Source organism: Colletotrichum truncatum (assembly GCF_014235925.2).
Source record: "Colletotrichum truncatum strain CMES1059 chromosome Unknown Contig_0010, whole genome shotgun sequence".
Classification (NCBI taxonomy): domain Eukaryota; kingdom Fungi; phylum Ascomycota; class Sordariomycetes; order Glomerellales; family Glomerellaceae; genus Colletotrichum; species Colletotrichum truncatum.
Window position 1 is genome coordinate 52,269 of NW_027222407.1, and position 17,415 is coordinate 69,683.

General features: G+C 49.7%; 5 protein-coding genes across 5 annotated transcripts; 2 read left to right on the top strand and 3 right to left on the bottom strand.

Annotated features, from left to right (window-relative positions):
* Positions 1-867: 867 nt before the first annotated feature.
* On the top strand, positions 868-1,935 carry CTRU02_213476 (uncharacterized protein; the record flags this gene model as incomplete). Its single annotated transcript, XM_036730796.1, has 1 exon — positions 868-1,935. The coding sequence occupies one exon, from the start codon at positions 868-870 to the stop codon at positions 1,933-1,935; it is 1,068 nt and encodes a 355-aa protein (XP_036577572.1).
* A 988-nt stretch (positions 1,936-2,923) lies between these two features.
* CTRU02_213477 (uncharacterized protein) lies at positions 2,924-4,319 on the top strand (the record flags this gene model as incomplete). Its single annotated transcript, XM_036730794.1, has 3 exons — positions 2,924-3,007; positions 3,106-3,992; positions 4,052-4,319. 3 exons carry the CDS (start codon positions 2,924-2,926, stop codon positions 4,317-4,319), a joined length of 1,239 nt encoding a protein of 412 aa, XP_036577571.1.
* Positions 4,320-4,936: 617 nt separating this feature from the next.
* Positions 4,937-5,383, bottom strand: CTRU02_213478 (uncharacterized protein; the record flags this gene model as incomplete). The annotated part of the gene is made up of 2 exons (XM_036730795.1): positions 4,937-5,170; positions 5,285-5,383. 2 exons carry the CDS (start codon positions 5,381-5,383, stop codon positions 4,937-4,939), a joined length of 333 nt encoding a protein of 110 aa, XP_036577570.1.
* Positions 5,384-6,389: 1,006 nt separating this feature from the next.
* Positions 6,390-8,321, bottom strand: CTRU02_213479 (ferric-chelate reductase; the record flags this gene model as incomplete). The annotated part of the gene is made up of 3 exons (XM_070206062.1): positions 6,390-7,451; positions 7,506-7,727; positions 7,842-8,321. The coding sequence occupies 3 exons, from the start codon at positions 8,319-8,321 to the stop codon at positions 6,390-6,392; spliced, it is 1,764 nt and encodes a 587-aa protein (XP_070060094.1).
* A 6,265-nt stretch (positions 8,322-14,586) lies between these two features.
* Positions 14,587-17,127, bottom strand: CTRU02_213480 (uncharacterized protein; the record flags this gene model as incomplete). Its single annotated transcript, XM_036730791.2, has 1 exon — positions 14,587-17,127. One exon carries the CDS (start codon positions 17,125-17,127, stop codon positions 14,587-14,589), a length of 2,541 nt encoding a protein of 846 aa, XP_036577567.2.
* Between the last annotated feature and the right edge of the window lie 288 nt (positions 17,128-17,415).

Sequence of the window (17,415 nt, forward strand, 5' to 3'; positions counted from 1 at the left end):
CAAGTCAACACAGGACAATAGATTCCTCCTTGCTGACCGACGTAATCTGTAGGTTCTGGTCCAATCAACGGGTAGCAAAGTGGCTACTGCGCAACATGCTTGACTGTTTTGGAGGGTAGCTGACCTCACTGCACACAGGCATTCTGAGCGATTTGGTCGTGGGTCCGTCGGGGCATTGTCACTGTCGTATCAAGCACAGGTATTGACGTAACTCTTCCAGACCTGCGACGGCTATTTGGTGGTTCCCGCCCGCACGGTTAATGCTTGGGCATCTGTTTGCTTTGTTACCTACCTGTTTAGGGCCATCAGGCCAATGATGGCTCTCCAGGCTCTAATGACCCCTGCCCAGGCCTCCGTCATTAGGATTTGCTCCTGCCAGCACCAGTCCCTGTCCCCGCCGCCCCTTTCTCACTCTTGCTCAGCCCGTTTCTCATAAAACATTTCCGTTCCCTGAGGTCATAACCTTGTGTCGCTGTGGCTTCAACCTTTGTCTACTCCACACTGTTGAATCTTCCATCAACAAACTTGCCGATACCCGATTTCCTCTCGATTAAAGTATCTTACGGCTTGCATCATCGCTTGACAATCGTTCGCTCTATTTCCTCTCACTGATACCTTGGCGCCGTATTTGTTGGCTAACATTTACCATTGTTCATCTAATCCCTCTTTTCATATTTCTTGTCTGCCTGGCGACCACTTCTATTACCCGATTCGCCGAAACATCGTGTTCCCGGAGAGGCATTGTGGTCGTCTGCTATACTACTCGGACACCTACACCCCTGGTTCCAGACGCCCTCGAATCTACCGAAAGCTATAACTGCCAAAAACGACTTATCGGCCTCGACGACTTCGAACAAGTTGCCCCCCATGTCTCGGCCAGCGTCCTCACTGGGCAACAGCGAGAAGGAGAGAAATTTACCACTAGACCAGTCAACAACAGACTCAAAACCTTCGGACGTTACCAAGCCCGATGATTGCAACAAGTCGGGTATTGAAGGTCACGAAAGAATACCAACGAGTGCCGCCTCGGCCACAGTTGCCACCGCCCAACGTGACTTATATGAGCCGTACGCGAACGGTTACCATTTCCCGCCCGCACATAATTGGAAACAGTCTTTGCGGATAGGAGCGAAGGCCTTTTGGAACTATACGTGGACACCGATTGGCTTTTTCGTCGTTCTTTATGGCCTTAATGTTGTTGCATGGGGTGGCATGCTCTTCCTTTTGCTCTGCAACGCATCGCCAGCCATGTGCTACCCAACCTGCAACGACATCAATTCACCACGACGTAAATGGATTGAATGGGACTCCCAAATTGTCAACGCTCTCTTCTGTGTAACTGGTTTTGGCCTGGCACCATGGAGATTTCGCGACCTTTATTTTTTATTGCAATACCGCCTTTTACGGAAACCCGAGGCGCTTGCCCGTCTGGCAGGCATTCATCGCAGCTGGTTTCGGCTACCTGGCTCTGATCAGCTTCCTGCCGACGTTGGGCCTGATAATGTTGCACAGTTGGCGACGGATAGGCCGTGGTCACACATTCCACATCCTGAGAAAGCTATCCCAGACCCACCTCTGACGGGTGTCAGAGCACCACCGACGGCCATTTGGAAAATGGATTTTGTTATCTGGTTTAATGTGTTGAACACATTTTTGCAATGCGTCCTGTCAGGGTTTATGTGGGGAATGAACAGGTATAACAGACCAAGCTGGGCTACTGGATTATTCGTTGCCCTCGCCTGTATAGCAGCTGCCACTGGAGGCCTGATGATGTTTTCCGAAGGTAAGAAGGTTAAGAGCATCGAAGGGGTACCGGTGAGTAAAGAGGACCAGGAGCGGTTAGAAAAGGACAAGGAGTTAGGAATTCAACACTACAACAATATCAAGGATAAGGAGCCAAAAGGGAACAAGAAGGGCAAAGGGGAAATTTCATAATATACGAATCTCATTTAAGTTCACCAAGCGTAACTTGATTTTGAAAAGTGAAGGCTTATACCACGTTGTAAAAGCAAACGTCCAAGTACAAGTGAGAAGACTGCAGTCCACGTCCACTGTTGAAGCGAGGTAGCGGTGACTGATCTGCTTTATACTAGGGTTGAACTTGCATAAAATATTAGACATAATTATTTTTTGCAAGTTAGCGGATATGCACCTAGCAGAGTATTATGCCTATACATGAAAGTTCGACTGCCTGCAAAAAGGGCACTCATTTTGGTGATTAGATATCTAGGCTTGTTATCTTCTCTGTCATTCAATATGTATCCCTCAAGCCCAGTTGTATCGTACCCGATGATACAATATAACGAAGAGAGTGTCGTTAACAAAGCGACGCAACTTACTCCAAGGCCAGGGCTTGTATTGTTATAAGAAAAAAGGGCGGGGGAGAGAGAAAAGAAGACATGAGTATTTACTTGCCGTACGAAAGACCCCGAATCGATGTTCAGCTATCAGAAGCTACGGATCTTGAGAGGTTGGCCAACCTGGTGTCATCTGGTGTGCTCACGGGTCCCCTTCTGCCAAGATGGCGCGCATGTGAGGAGCCAGTCGGTGTGTCCACTTTAGTGATAAGCTACTTCACAATTGTCCCTGCACTCCACATTCCATATCCCCAAGTCCGGCTGCCGCTGCCCCAGCCTGTATGGACAGCGTTCACTGAGCTATGACTGCGCCCGTTCCAACCTTCTTCACCCAACCTTGCAGGTTACCTTGTGCCACAAGGCCCTTGACCTCGGAAAGAGTGACCATACCTACTTGACCTTTTGAAACCTTTACCTTCACATACCGTTTTACAGCCCGATCCGATACTTATTTGTCCCACTAGATTGGTTAACCTACGTCGCTTGTGTCTACTTCTTCTGGCTCCTCCATACCCATTACAGCCCAAAATTCGCCAAAACTCGCATATACCGACAAGTTTATCAATATGGGGTCAAGGGCTTTGATCCCATTTCTCGTGGCCATGATGCTACTGACTGGTGTTTGCAACACTTTGCTTACCAAGTACCAGGTAAGTCCTGCTGTTGTGCTTGCAGTCATAACCCTGGCTCTCGACATGTTTGCTCCGGAGTGATTACCATGTACTAACCTCACGTACCCCTCTGTTAGGACATGCAATGCGTCGCCAACTGCGACTCCAAGGACCCGTCGAAGCGATTGTACTTCAACCAGCCCGTTCTACAAACGGCGCAAATGTTTGTTGGTGAGATGGGCTGTTGGCTGGTTGTCGGCCTGATGGCTCTCTACCGTCGCTTCGTCTCTGGAGCATCCCCCACGTCGGACGGGTACGAGGCCGTCAATACAAACGATGCAGACGAAGCAAACACGGCGCTTATCAACAACTCTGGTGGAGTACCCAAACCGTACGGTGAGGAGGGCAATGGTTCTATTCTTCGCGGCCCTCGCATCCTCCTACTGGCCCTTCCGGCTATTTGCGACATCCTTGGTACAACGCTGATGAACATTGGTCTGCTTCTTGTGGTCGCTTCTATTTATCAGATGACTCGCGGCGCTCTTGTTCTCTTTGTTGGTCTATTCAGTGTCATTTTTCTTCACAGGCGGCTGTTTCTCTTTCAGTGGCTGTCCCTCGGTGGTGTTGTGTTCGGCGTTGCCATTGTTGGTTTGGCTGGGGCCATCTATCATGAGGATAAGACCAAGGTTGAAGTCATCGACAACGACGCATCTCCAGCCTCAAATGCGCTGCTGTCTGTCATTGGTGTATTGCTCATCGCCGGTGCTCAAATCTTTACTGCGACGCAATTTGTGCTTGAGGAATGGATTCTGGAACGGTCTGCCATTGAGCCTATTAGGGTCGTGGGTTGGGAGGGCCTCTTTGGCTTCGTCGTCACGGTAATTAGTATGATTGTTTTGCATCTGGCGATTGGCCGTACCGACGCTGGCCGCTATGGGTATTTCGACATGGCAGAGGGCTGGAGACAATTAACTAACAACAGAGCGATTGGCATATCCAGCATCCTGATTATGATTAGTATCGGGTAAGAGTACCTTATCACCAAGCCGTCATGGCCGTAACTAACAGTTACCGTATGTTCAGCGGGTTCAATTTTTTCGGGCTGTCAGTTACTAGAAGTGTCTCTGCCACATCCAGGTCTACTATCGACACTTGCAGAACACTGTTCATCTGGATCGTCTCATTGGGTTTGCGGTGGGAGACATTCAAGTGGCTCCAGGTCCTTGGCTTCGCGCTGCTCGTCTACTTTACTTTCCTCTTCAATGGCATCGTCCAACCCCCATTCCAGTTCCTCGTCCCCGATGAGGAAGTGGAGGAATTGTTGCCAGAGGAACCGATTGAACACCAATGAATCAGAGCAAACATGTACGTCATGTTAATGATGCATAGATTGGAAACGAATATACAGGAGGTCCTATACGTCTAGTTATTGGTATCGGTCTCGAGGTTTCTAAAGAGAACCACGAAAGCTGTGTCAAATGTATAACCCAGAACGTTGAACAAATATATTCGCGAGGTGCTATTTGCTAGGCTGCTACTGCGGGTTGTCCTGCTGGGTGATCGCACCAGACAGTAGTCTGGTTGAGGTGCCAAGATCAAATTTCTTGGTGAAATCATGGTGGATTGAATTTACGCTGAGGACTACAAGACAAATAACGGTTGTAATTCAAGCTGGAACATTAATGTTGCCCAGCCCGGCAGTGAGACGAGTCTCGACTGAACTTTCAACTCTACTGACCCCGTCAAAGTCTTTGGGAGTGCGGCAAGTGGATGATAAGCACCATTACGTTCATGTCAAATACGGGCTATACTAGAGGCGCGTGCCCAAAACCCCCCAAACACCAATAACGCCGCCCAAATGCAGCGTAGCATACTGCTTTCCCTCGAGGACGATACCAAAGTTCCCCGACCCTAGGTTTAAAGCAAATCCAACCGTAGCCAATGCCCACTACGTCACCGCCAAGACGGTCAAGTAACGTTGCAAAGCAGCTCAGCTTCCAGAATGAACTTGCCCTCCTTGTATTTCTCTGTGGCCTCGTATGCCTTGTCGTATTTCCAACCGACCGTCTCCTTGCATTGCTTGCAAGTGATATCTCGCACAATATGGCGCCCGGTTGTCATGTTGCGCTCGCTCGGCTCGCCCGTTTCAATATTAACAACGCTATTGAAGAGGTACGCTTTACCATGTTGGCCTCTGAAGTTCTGTTACACGGGTACGATGGTTAGGAGAGAAGGTAAGATGATAAGAATTAATGGCGTCGTCCGACTAATAGCCATCTTTTCAGAGCAAGGTTGAAATAGGTAAGTCGTACGTACCCGACTGATGATGTCTTCATGGTTCGCCAGATGTGCCTTGCAAGTCTTGCAGCCATAGACCTTGCTGCTGTTCAAGTACGTGTTGTAAGCTAGCCCCATGGTATATATTCACTCCTCTGCGGAGGTAGTGAGGTCGAGGGGAGTTCGTCAAACGGGGTTATCGTACAGACTGTTGTGAGGTCGCCAGATCTCATTGGCGAGCCTCCTGGAACTCGCCAGAGCAGAGGAATGAGGCGACCGTTGCACTCTTGTATCCCAGTATTGTGTCAGACGAAAGCAAGAATATAGGGGAATGATGTTCAAGTCACAGACAGCTTCTTGATGAGTACGCACGTTGTTGGGGCGCAGGTAAGGTGCGGGGAGTGGTTTGTAGTAGAGAGACGGGGTCGACAGCACAGGTGAGGTAATGTCCAAGCCAAGGACTAGGCGATAAGATGACACAGCTGGGCACTGTTCTCCACTAAAACCTACACAGCAAAAGCACTTCCCTCCAGATATAGTTATGCAGCAAACGCGCCCAGGTGATATTAGTTTCAACTGTCAAGTTACGACAAGAGAGAAAAAGTAAAAAAAGCCAGGTTTTCTTTGCTGCAGCGGAACACTTGGATTTTTTTTTTTTTGGGGGGGGGGGGGGGGGGGGGGAGGGTTTTTTTTTTCCTATTATGTCAACTGCCCGGAAGCCCTGGAAGCCTTCTGATTGAATCAACAGCTGACAGTCGCCTCACGTGGTGTATTTGGAAGCAACTGGGGTTACTGCGCTACAGGGGAAGAGGGGAATGGGGCAGGCATCATTGGATCTGAAATCATGTTTTTGTCCAGGGAAATATCGGGTGACGTATCCGGCGGCTAACCCCGCTGTTTCTCTTAACTACATGGAATGCGTATCTATCTACACGACACTACGACCTCTAGTGAGCCCCTATATTTACATAGAACATTTCGAGCCAAGCCTCCCGTTTGGTCTGGATTCCTGGACATATATCTGTCTGCCTTATGCTGTCCAGTATCCATTTGCCCTTCTTGACTTGCACAAGGGCATTTCCCTTTTGTTTGATGTACACGTGAAAGTGCAAAAGCGTCGAGGTTGCTGCTGACTACCACCTTCTTACCATGAAAAGGCCTCTTCGTTGAAGTCGATAGCAGAATCATGCTGGCGGTCGCGCACCGCGCGGCGCACCTCATCACTAAGAGCTCCAGGACCACAGACACTGATGCCCATCGTGCCGATTTGGGATTCTTGCTCGGCCCGAATGAGTGTCTCGATGTTTGGTCGACCAGGGAACATCTGTACAGTGGCCGAGGGGCTGTGGATCTCTTTGGTCGAACGAGGACGACTGACAAAGAGCATGATGCGAAGAATATCTCGACGTTTCTCCATAGCCAGAATTTCTGTCATCCACGGGCGAATCCACTCAAGGTGTTCAGGGCTCTGGATGATCCAAATCAGAACAACCTTCCTAGCGGCAACTGTTCCGTTGGCATAACCAGCAACAAGATCCCGGACGTGAGGGACCTGGTGAGTAATTCCGACACCGCCTGCGAAGAGCATAACGGTACCGTAAGAACGCATGCCATGAAGCCCACCGTAGGGTCCTTCAATCATGCAGGTTGTAGTCATACGACCGTCAGGGCAGGCCGCCGCCTTGCGATACAGGGTGTCCGTCATGCCAGTGCGGGCGCGAATGATGAAAGACATGGTAGTTTTGCGCATGGCCAAGATGTCTTGTCTGTTGAGGGACATTTTCTCGGCCTGAGGATCCTCCGCTTCTTCGGCCCACGCAACAGAAAAGGGGTGTGATTGCCACCAACTTATTGAAGGCATATACACGTAGGCGTGCTGGCCAGGGCCAAAGGTCCATGGGCGGGCCATTGTCACTGTTACACGGCAAGCGTTGCCTGGAAGAGCCTCAACGAGGGCTTTGCTGCCTCCGTGTCCAAAGTTGCCATAGAAGACGCGACAGGCGCGCCAGACACGATCGCCGGCCCAGAAAATGACGACTGGCCACAGGTACTTGAGCTGGGGCAAGGCTTTCATCTGCAAGTGATACCAGGTTCCGATGACGGCTGTGATTGCCAATAAGATGTGAAGGAGCTTGAACGTTTCATAGAAGGCATGGCGGATGGGGCTAGAAGCTTGAATCCCAAGGGCGACAAATGCACATGTGCCCTGTACCATGGCTGTCAACATCTCACCTCTATACTGTGGAGGGTATGTACTTACGATGAAACCAAAGAGCAAAAAGGGTACCGCGACAATGGATTTCCATCCAGACTCCCAGCCCGTAGCCTGGGCCTTGTTTGACCACCAAGCCAAGGTGTGAGCAAGGGCCTCCAGAATGACAATGCGACCAAACCAACGGTGCAACAGGTTAAAAGTGTCGAACGAAATGCCCAGCAAACTGATCAAAGGGTTGTTACGCCCAGCCATCAGGAACAAAGGGATCTAAGTTTGGTTAGGTTAGCATATATTCATCGGAGAATTTCATGTTTGCCTGCAGGTGCAAAGAGCAGGGGCTAGTTCGGTTCAGATTCAGCTGCAATGCAGATTAACACTTACCATGTTCACGACAGCGAGAGTACCTGTTCTGTTTCGAAGCTGACCAGCTGCAGCAGAGAAGGAGCTGGCGAAGGGGATGTTGATGACACAGAAGGCAATGTTGGTGCCCAGGTAACCGGCGAGGAACAGCAGCTGAAGACGACTGGGCAGGGTGCCGACGTTGACAGCACTGCTCATCTGAATTTCTCGGTTGTGACGCTTGCTGAAGATGGGGGCGTAAAGGATGTTTCTCTTCAGCCAAGAGACCTTGGAATCGGTTTCAGCAAAGTACCGCTGGTTGTCATTGTTGAGACAGGCAACGGTGCGGACATATTTGACGATCACAGCCCAGACTCTCCAGATGATAACAGCAGCCGATACACAGGCACAAATGTAGTAAAGATAGTTCGCGAGAGCCTTGTTTTCAAGGGCAGCATTAATAGCCGCTTGTTGCTCTTCTGGAGACTTTGCGGCACCGCCGCCGCCGCCGCCGCCAGCCATAATGATGGATATTTGACACGGAAAGCTGCTCGATCCACGAAGGTCCAGATGTAAAAGAGCCTCGCTTGTTCGTCGTTACGCAGGTGCCTTTGAAGTCTGATATCGACCGCCGGTTGCTCAGCAAACTCGTGACCAAATATCGAGAAATCGTAGGTTTATGAAGCAGGAATCTTTCTCGGGGAGAAACAGTTGTCGATTGCAGCGATGATGTGACGGGTTTCTTGTTTTGCAATAACAAAGTAAAAGAAAAAATGACGAATAAATAAAACGTCGAGTTTTATTTTCAATGTTTTTTTTTTTTTATGATTCTCGTAGGTGGAAATATCTCGAAACCGGCACGATAGGTATTTCAAAAGAGTAGTGGGTAGCCGGAGAAGAAACGTCGCCTAAGGTGCATTCAATGCAAGGAATGAAGATGACGGCAGCAAAAGAAAAGAAGAAAAAGGACGTCTTGGAATTCACGTCGCTCGAAGCCTGGGCCTGAGAGAGAAGAATTGAGAAAGGGAGGGACAAGAAGTGAAAATGAGCCGTCAAGCCGTAGAGAGAGGGGAGGAAGGGAAAGAAGACGGGATGGATCTGCGAGATATGTTATCAGAAGGTAAGCAAGAGACCGGCGCTGTAAGTACCAGACGGTGTATTTCTTAGTCCAGCCGAGCCCACGCACACAGACAGCCTGTATTCTAGGCTAGGCAAGGTACTGGATTCAAGACTACTGTGCAAGCAAGGAAGGGCAAGGAAGATAATCTAGTTGGTGCGCTCTTGGTGCCCATTTTGGAGGGGTGTGGAGTTGGGTGTGAACCGGTGAGTCCCCAGTCGACGAGGACTAAAACACCATTTCCCACTGTAAAAAGAGGATTGCAGATCCGCCGATGTGGGCGTCCCCAGATAGATGGAAAGGGAGTCCCCTTGCCTGTCCCAGGCTTTTTCGGTCACCACCTCTTCTTTTCTTACGGCTTGCTGCGCAAAATGTTACACTACGCAACGGGACAGCAGCACTGGCGATGAGTGGAGGGCGGCGGCGGTCAAACAGCTGAGGTACCATCAGGCAAGTCAAGTCGAGACGAGGCGTGGCACAGGGTCATGCAGGGCGACGCATGGCAGGGTAGGGCACGGCAAGGGTTGACTCGGCAAGTGCGTCCGAATTCGTTCGCGGTATCCGTATCATAGTACGGCAGTTGGCTCCTTCGTCCTTCATGTCAGGACTCGGGCAACCAGGGCATGGGTACCGGTTTCTGGTTGTCTAAACCGCAGCGAGTGGTGTCCGTACAGCGGCAGGCATAAATAACCGCGGGACTCTCCCCTGTCCCTTGCTGGTTTGCGCTAGTGGTATAGCACGTTGTGTGTGGGAGGGAGGGAGGAATTGGATCTTCGAGGAACGACGGGATGGCATGGCGCAATGGATGGGTCAGGGGTAGAGCATGTTGCCGGTCAAGGAGTAAAAGCGGCGAAGAATGTGTACATAGTTGACGTGTACTCTGAGAAGGATGGGAACAGAGGCGTGAGACGTAGAGCTAGCAAGGATCAAGGGTGGCGACGGAGATGCCTTACAGCAGATCAAGGAGGGAAGACGCAGGGGAACACTCAGTAATGAACAGGCACAGCACTATACATGGATCAGACCTTTTTCTTTTTTAGTGATTTTGCCGTTCCTTTTTCGGTGCATTTCTTTTTTAAATCGCTTCCTTTTCTCATCTCCCTGAACTATTCCTAGGCTTTCGGCGTGGCCCTTCCCAGGTTTGCCGGACATCGGTCAAAACTACTATGTATAGGAAGGGGTTTGCTTAGTGAATAGTTGTGGCTGCTGCTGTTGGGCTTGTTATTTTTTCTCCCATCTTCCCCCTTTCCTTTCATCACCTCACTATCATTGGATGCAACAGGCCAGCCCCTGGCCGAACCTGGCGGTTGGACAGTTGATTGGCCACAATGCTGACTGGTACCTTGGAGTCAACGTTTTCAGGGACAACGCCTTTTATTTCATCATACACGCACAGGTTGGTCCGTCGGTTGGCCATCGGAGAAAATGCCATTCACTAACCAACTTACGGAGTTCGTAGTACCCAGGTTGTGGCCCAGTTCAACCCCTCTTACAATGCAACCAGTAGCAAGCTTGGCAATCATCATCCCTCCACTATGTACACAAGTCTGGCTGTACCGTCCGAAGTGGGAAGCCCTTAATATTACACGCGCACCTTTACAAAGCGCAGTTGCTGTTAGATATGCGGCTACTACAGCCTTGAGTCTTGGTGGAGTGAGTGTGTGTCTTTTCCTAGTCAAGAGCTCTAATAACGAGCCGTGGCCCGGTATCAGTGCGACTTGTTTTCTTGACTGCGTAGCCTGTTGCAAGCTGTACCTGTCGATTTGATTTGACGGTCACGACACACTACTACTTACAACGTCCATCGAAAGGTAAGTTGGTGTGCGACTTAGTAGAATGACAGTACATGCGTTGAGATTCGCAGCAGCGGCGCCTATTGCACTCCGACTGGTGGCGGGGAAGTGTGATCTTTCAATCTCTGAAACAGGCCGCGTCTGTGGCTGCACCAAACTAATACAATAGAGGAGGGTCCGGTGGGACCCAGCTACGGGTAGTCAAACGGCCAAACGACTGTCGCCATCCAAATGATTGCCAATCTAGGCCCACCTATGTTCTTGAACCATACATGCCCTGCTCAACCTTACCAATCATTTCCCAAACTTCGATCATGACATAATCTAGCCCAACCAAAACTGCACCACTGCAACTGCGATTAAAAATTGCCCAGTCCCAAGCTGTATCAGCGTATGTGCGTCTCGGCCGTGTCAGGGTAGGATCAGCCGAGGAAGCCCTTGTGGGTCTCATCCCAAAGGGTCCAGCGCAATGCAAGCCAATAGAATAAGTCTATCAACCCCCAATCCCCAAATCCCCCGCCAGAAAGAAAGGAAAAGAAGGAAAGCAAGCAAGAGGGAATGTCAAAGACGTCCTCAAACATGGTAGCACATGCACCGGCACACTGGCTTATGTGATATTCTATACAGATCGCAGGCTGAGTCCGAATCTGCTTGTCCTCGTTATTTTTTTACCCTTCACTTTTCATCCGGACTTCTGACACCGACCAGATACCAGGCCCTGATTTGCTTGGTCTCAACTCTTCCTGACGACGTCACAAAACGCAATACCAGCCTTTCCATTGGCGTCCACTTGAGACAACCACACCCGCTCTCTTGGCTGGAATTTCATCTGTGGCTTGCCCAGGGTTGGTCTATGACCTGGCTGGATAGTGGAAGGTCGATGCGCTTCCAAATCCAAAGGAAATACATCAAGCCAACCTAGGACCACGGCTAGATCTGAACATCGAATAATTAGTGACCAGACGTGATGTACAACACCTCTGGCCAACCCCCTACACACCTTATTGATCACACTCAAAGCCATCGCCAAGCCATATATTCTTTTTTTTTTTTCCCTCTCTATTTCTTTCATTGTTTTGAGGGAGGCATAACATTAGCCCTTTGGCCTCACTGCTTGCCTCACTGCTTGCCTGCGTCTCCGTGTGACAATTTACCTTTCTCCTTCATCTTTTTCTTCGGTCTCCTGTTAGGCCGCGATAACGTATATCGCTTCACGTTAGCTACTATTAGGTTTCCATTGACATTGTACACATAGAAGACACGCCAGTGGATGACTGTGTCCCTGCCAGCAGACAATTCCCAAGATCGTCTCCTTCTATCTTAAATTAAATTATCTGGTCATGTTTATGATCATCATCATCATCATAAATAGAGAAGTTCATCAGCACAAGTAACAGTGTCATTGAAAGACTGCGCCGCAAGCCTACTCATGGTTACAAGAGCTGTGTAGTTACTGGTACCATGACGTGTCTAGCCTAAGCGTGCAATATCTCTGGGTCTAATGTCCTTACTTTCAGTTTTCAGGTTACAAGTTTTTCCTTCTAATAGTCGGGGACAATCTTCAGGATATCACCGATGAACAAACATGGCCTGTGCCTTCGCCTGCCCGGCTGGAGGCCGAAAGGCCGTGCATTCTGCACACAGGCTGCCTTAGAGATGAGACGCTAGATTGTCCTGCCGAGATGATGGCGTTTCATCGATTCCATCTATAGACATGAACGTAGCGTTGAAAAACATGGGACAAGTCAAGTGGAAGCATCCCATGTTGTAGGACCCTCGCCCGCGCGCGGGCCTTGACTCAGGCACTGCCACCGACAGAAACACCAGCGGCAGCAGGGAAAGTAATTGCAAGCCATCATTCATAGACTGCAACCGGATGGGCGGACTTATGGATTACCGTTGCTCTTCTTCATGAACGATGCCTCCCAACCTTCACCAAGGACGGCTGGTGATGGCCGCTAATACCGCGGAGTAAACTCACGGATCAGCCACTTAACAGACTCGGACTGCCGTCATTAGGTCACATTTTGAGGCAACAAGCAGTTCAACCTCTCCTACTTCGATCCTCGGCCATCTAAAGGGCTTGATGTTACATATGTTTGTTTGATGCCTGCTATGTCGTGAGTATCCGCCTACCATTCTCATCGTGCCCGTGCTACTTCCGATCCGGCCATGCACCAATCTCGTATTTCTAAACATGCTCGCTGTCGAATCCCCGTTGTTTCATGCAGTCATCGGTGAACGTATATCATTCGTCGTCTGCGTGGGATACGTTGGTGAATATATATTTGATTCGCAATTGAATGATGAGTATCATGTTCCTCAAAGTCAACACGAAGTAACCCCTCGGGGGTGTGTCCATCCAACGAATGTTTTGTGCTGTTCATCTGAGGGCACATGAGCATATGTATATAGTTTTCCTCAAGTAAGGCAATGTCTTGTTCATGCTGCATTCCTCGTTTCCCATACTTGGGTTCGCTTAGACCCTGTCCTCCTACGCTTGCCATTCTTGGTAGCAACCCAATTATTGTAATCATATCATCATATCATCAATACTATGCCATCTCTCCGTTCCGCCATCATAGAACCTTGTCGGTGTTGGGCCTGGTGGCCTGCCAATGGGGCCGGCCCATTGCCACTGCAAAGACGAATCCGCCTCCTATGAACACTAGCTACTCTGAGGTGAAGCGGATGAGCTCTAATGGATAAACAAGAAGTATGAGCATTCGGTCCTTTTTTTCACGTCACAATAAACCATGCATAGAAGGAGGCCTGATTAGAAAAGTAGATGTACAACGAAGATTCAGCAAACCTACGCGTGGGGATGCCAGACTCAGGTGGTCAGCCTCAAGAGTCTTCTCGCAGTTCTTTGGTGTGCGACTGGCACCGATGATCCTTCGGCCGGGAGTAGTTCCATTCCTCGGCTTCAGTGTCGCTACTCGTCCGAGATCTGCGATTCGCTTGCACAGTCCTTGTAATATGGGTCCTTAACTCAACAAGCAATGCGCCATAACATCTAAGGCAGCGTCTTAAGCTTTGGGGTATTACAATGTAGGTGTACGCAATAGACGTTCCCCGCCGAGGACCTCGCATTGCAAGATCCCCGTTTTCCATCGGGTGTTATGCTCGCGTCTCACTTGACAAAGTCACTTAGGCACCTAGTCCCATACACATACCATACAAGCTGGCGTCTCGAGGTCTGCCACCTCATCTCAACTACTTCGGCGCGCGACCCGCAACCACTTCTTAACATAGCATGCTAACATGTCGAAGAGTTTCCGACTTTTTGCAGATTGTTGCTTGGTAATCCGGTCTGCTTTCATGCTTTTCACTCCAGTGTAGTTGTATCAGTTCAGAAATAAGCATCCCTAACCTGCCATAACACCATCTCGGCCCGGGAAATTGAAGATGACGTACCACCTCGCCCGGACATGCATCATATTCTCCCTCCGTCCAAGAAAGGAAGAAAGAGCGGAGGGTTTGATGGAAAGGAAAATATTGATTAAAAAAAAAAAAAACACACACACACAATGGAAAAAGTGGAAGAAGAAGAGGAACCTCTTTTTTGTGCCAGCAGCTTTTCAGGTTCTCGTGAACATCTTGCTCTGAAGGCTAATGTTCTACACAATTTTGCGCTGCCCTGCAATGTCCACTTCACGGGATCGCCGCCGCACCAGACGCGAATGACTGGATGAGGGAAAGTTGGGGGAGGAAGAAAAAAAACCATTCAGATATCCCTGTCAACCCGCTGTTCATGTTCCTGGTCGAAACTCCACCGCGAGACAAGGCGCTGAAACAAGACTTGACAGATGTTTTGAATCCCGTTGGCTGTTCACAATACAGAAATGAACCATTCATCTATATGCTGCTATCCCCATTACAATCCCAGTTCGTCGTCGTCGCCGCTGTGGCCTGTCATATTGCTCATAATGCTCAGGTCTGCCAATACCTTGCGCCGCCCCATCTTGCCGCTCCGGATCAGATGCCGGCATTCCCCCCGTGAACTAATGACTCTGCTGCCTATTGGACAACAACCTACAGCTCGTGACCAACTCTCTTGGGATGTCTTGCTGAGTTCATCAACGCCATCCTCCACGTGAATCGAGACTTTGCCGAGTGTACCATTACGATAACAGCTTTTACCCGCGCGCCTTTCCCTTCCCTTCAAGAAGTTTCCTTGATGTGGGTTCGGTGTGTCCGCCGCCTTGGTCGCCGGCTGCAGACATCCGCTTTTGCCGGAACCCCCCGCTACCGACATTAACGGTTCTGACTCTGACAAGCTTAACCGCTTATATTCCTTCCCCTCGTTTTCCCCATCGGCTTGGCAGGGCCGCAGAGCCACTTGGGCAACGTTGCGCCGCTTCGAACCCGGGCTAGCGGCAATCCACTCGCTGATACCTTCTTCCCACCGGTAACCTGCGAAGAGTTCTCTGGCCCCAATCCCTTCCAAAATGGTGTCCCGCTTAGCCAATACTCCTGCCAGGGTCTCTGCGAAGACAAGGTCGCGGAGGTCGTCAGTTTTCTGCGCAAGAAGGAAGGCACCATCTTTTTGGAGCGTTGCGAGACCTGAAACCTGTAGTTGATCAATGAGATCGCAAACTGTGGCGAAGTAATAGCTAGACGGCCGGCCTGTGGCCTTGCCGCAGCAGTGAGCAATCGAACAAGCCAAAGCAATCGTGGCGTCGTAAAGCCGGCACCGTTGGTTGCCGCTGCCCCGTGACCCGACGCTCTGTCGCTCCTTGAACCAAATAGCCTTCAAAGTTGCTCTGGATCTTGATCTCATATTGTGTTTGTCTCTTGCGCCTGAGGACAGGAAGAGAGCCAGCAGTAAAGGATACCTGGCTTCAACGCTACCGTCCTTGCTTGTTACCAGCGCCAATGCTTCTTGTAGAATCTGCGAGATTACTCTTGATACCTGGCTTGGTAATCCTACTTCTGTTTCGTTGGTTGTTCCCCCGAAGTCTTGAGATACCATTGCCATAGCTGAGACAGCACCCAATACGCTTGCCAACGTTAGCTCAGCAGGGCCATTCCTCAAAGCCCGTGACTTGTAGCTGCTGCACTTCGGAAATGAGCAGAGTGATAAAATTCCCAGTCCCGTGGAAGTAAAACGGATTCCCGAAGGATTGGTTTCTTCGTCAAGTGTCGAAGATGCAGCTTTCGTCCATAGAGAGCCAAAAGCTTTGGACGACAGTATGCTACAAGGAAGTTGCTTGCGAAGCAGGAGTAACGAGACATTTTCGAACAAGTGAGATGTGATGTGAGCGTTATCTGCAAGGTCTGCCAAGGACAACAGGACCTCACTCTGTAACTCCTTACACAACGTGCCGTTACTTTTTGAAGATCCGGAATAAGACTTACTGAGCACTGCCTCTATAAGTTCCGCAGACATGGACTGACCATCGATCTTTTTACAGTAATCGATCAAAATGTATGCGAATGTTGTATCCAGTGTGCCGTCGGTGATTGCTGCCCGTAGAAGGTGAACGGCGTGTGCCCTCAGTAATACCCAAAGATGACTCCAGCCATTACCCGCGCCACCCAAAATTTCTAACTCATCGTACATTGCAATTGAATAACTGATCTTTTTAATCGAGGATACTGGCCCATGGATCGGTGTGTTGAGCTTTTCCCAGGCATCAACGTGAGCCGCATAATCAGGCATTTTGCGGAGACAAAATGACAAAAGTGATTTTCTATCCGCTGAAGGTTTTGTGAAGGATGTCGCGCGCAGCAACGCATCGAGGTCGTGGAGAATCCCCTCGTATAGTTGATATCTTGAAGCTGGGTAGAGATGGCGGGCACGCTGCAACTTGCTCAGTGCTATGTCTAAACCCCCGCGTTTTGCCATTCTCGGAGGCAAACAAGCGTCCCTGGCCTCCTGACATACGGCTGTAGTTGAGGGCGGGAACTCGTCCCCATAGCACCTTACTTTGCGAAGTATTGGAGTTGATACGTTAGGAATTCCGGGCTGTGAGGTCTGCGGTTTTTGTTGTGCCCGAGTCGGAACCCGGCTCATAGTTCCAAGGGATAAATGACTTGCTGAAGTACTAGCGATCAAAGTGGGAGACAACTTCCTTGAGTAAGTGCGATGCGGTCGTTTTCTCTGGTTTTCATGGTTGTCTTCGCTGTCTCCAACTTTTCGTCTCTTGGCTGACGGCTGATGCACCACCTCTTCATCCTGTTGACACGGTTCAAGTTCGTATCCAGCTCTCCCAACCGCCGCAGCCTTCCGTAACGCAATTATTCGAGAATGAAGAGGCCGTAGAAGTCTTCGACACCTTGCTGATGTCCACGTACGATTCTCTGCGTTGTCTATGTTGCGAACATCGCCGATATAATTCCGATTCGAGAGTTTCGGCTGAGTTAAAATGCCAGGCTCCTCCATGGCGACAACAGTTCTTTTAATTGGGAACATCAACGCAATGTGAAGAGCGCCTAATATGGAAGCCCCCAGATAGGTGTTTTGAGGGTGAGTATCTTAAAGCCCACAAAGTATAGCGTCCTGGCAATGATGCGTAGGCCAACCAAAACGTCGAGCTTTTCAAGTAAGGATGTTTTCTAGACTGCGTTTGACGGCACAAAAGCAAAGATTGTGTATAGATTCAGGTAGAGCTAATGGAGGAAGATATGCTGGGTCTTACTTTGCGAAATTGGTGTATATATTTCACTGAGCATTCAATAATGATTGAAGCGCGGTGAAGAT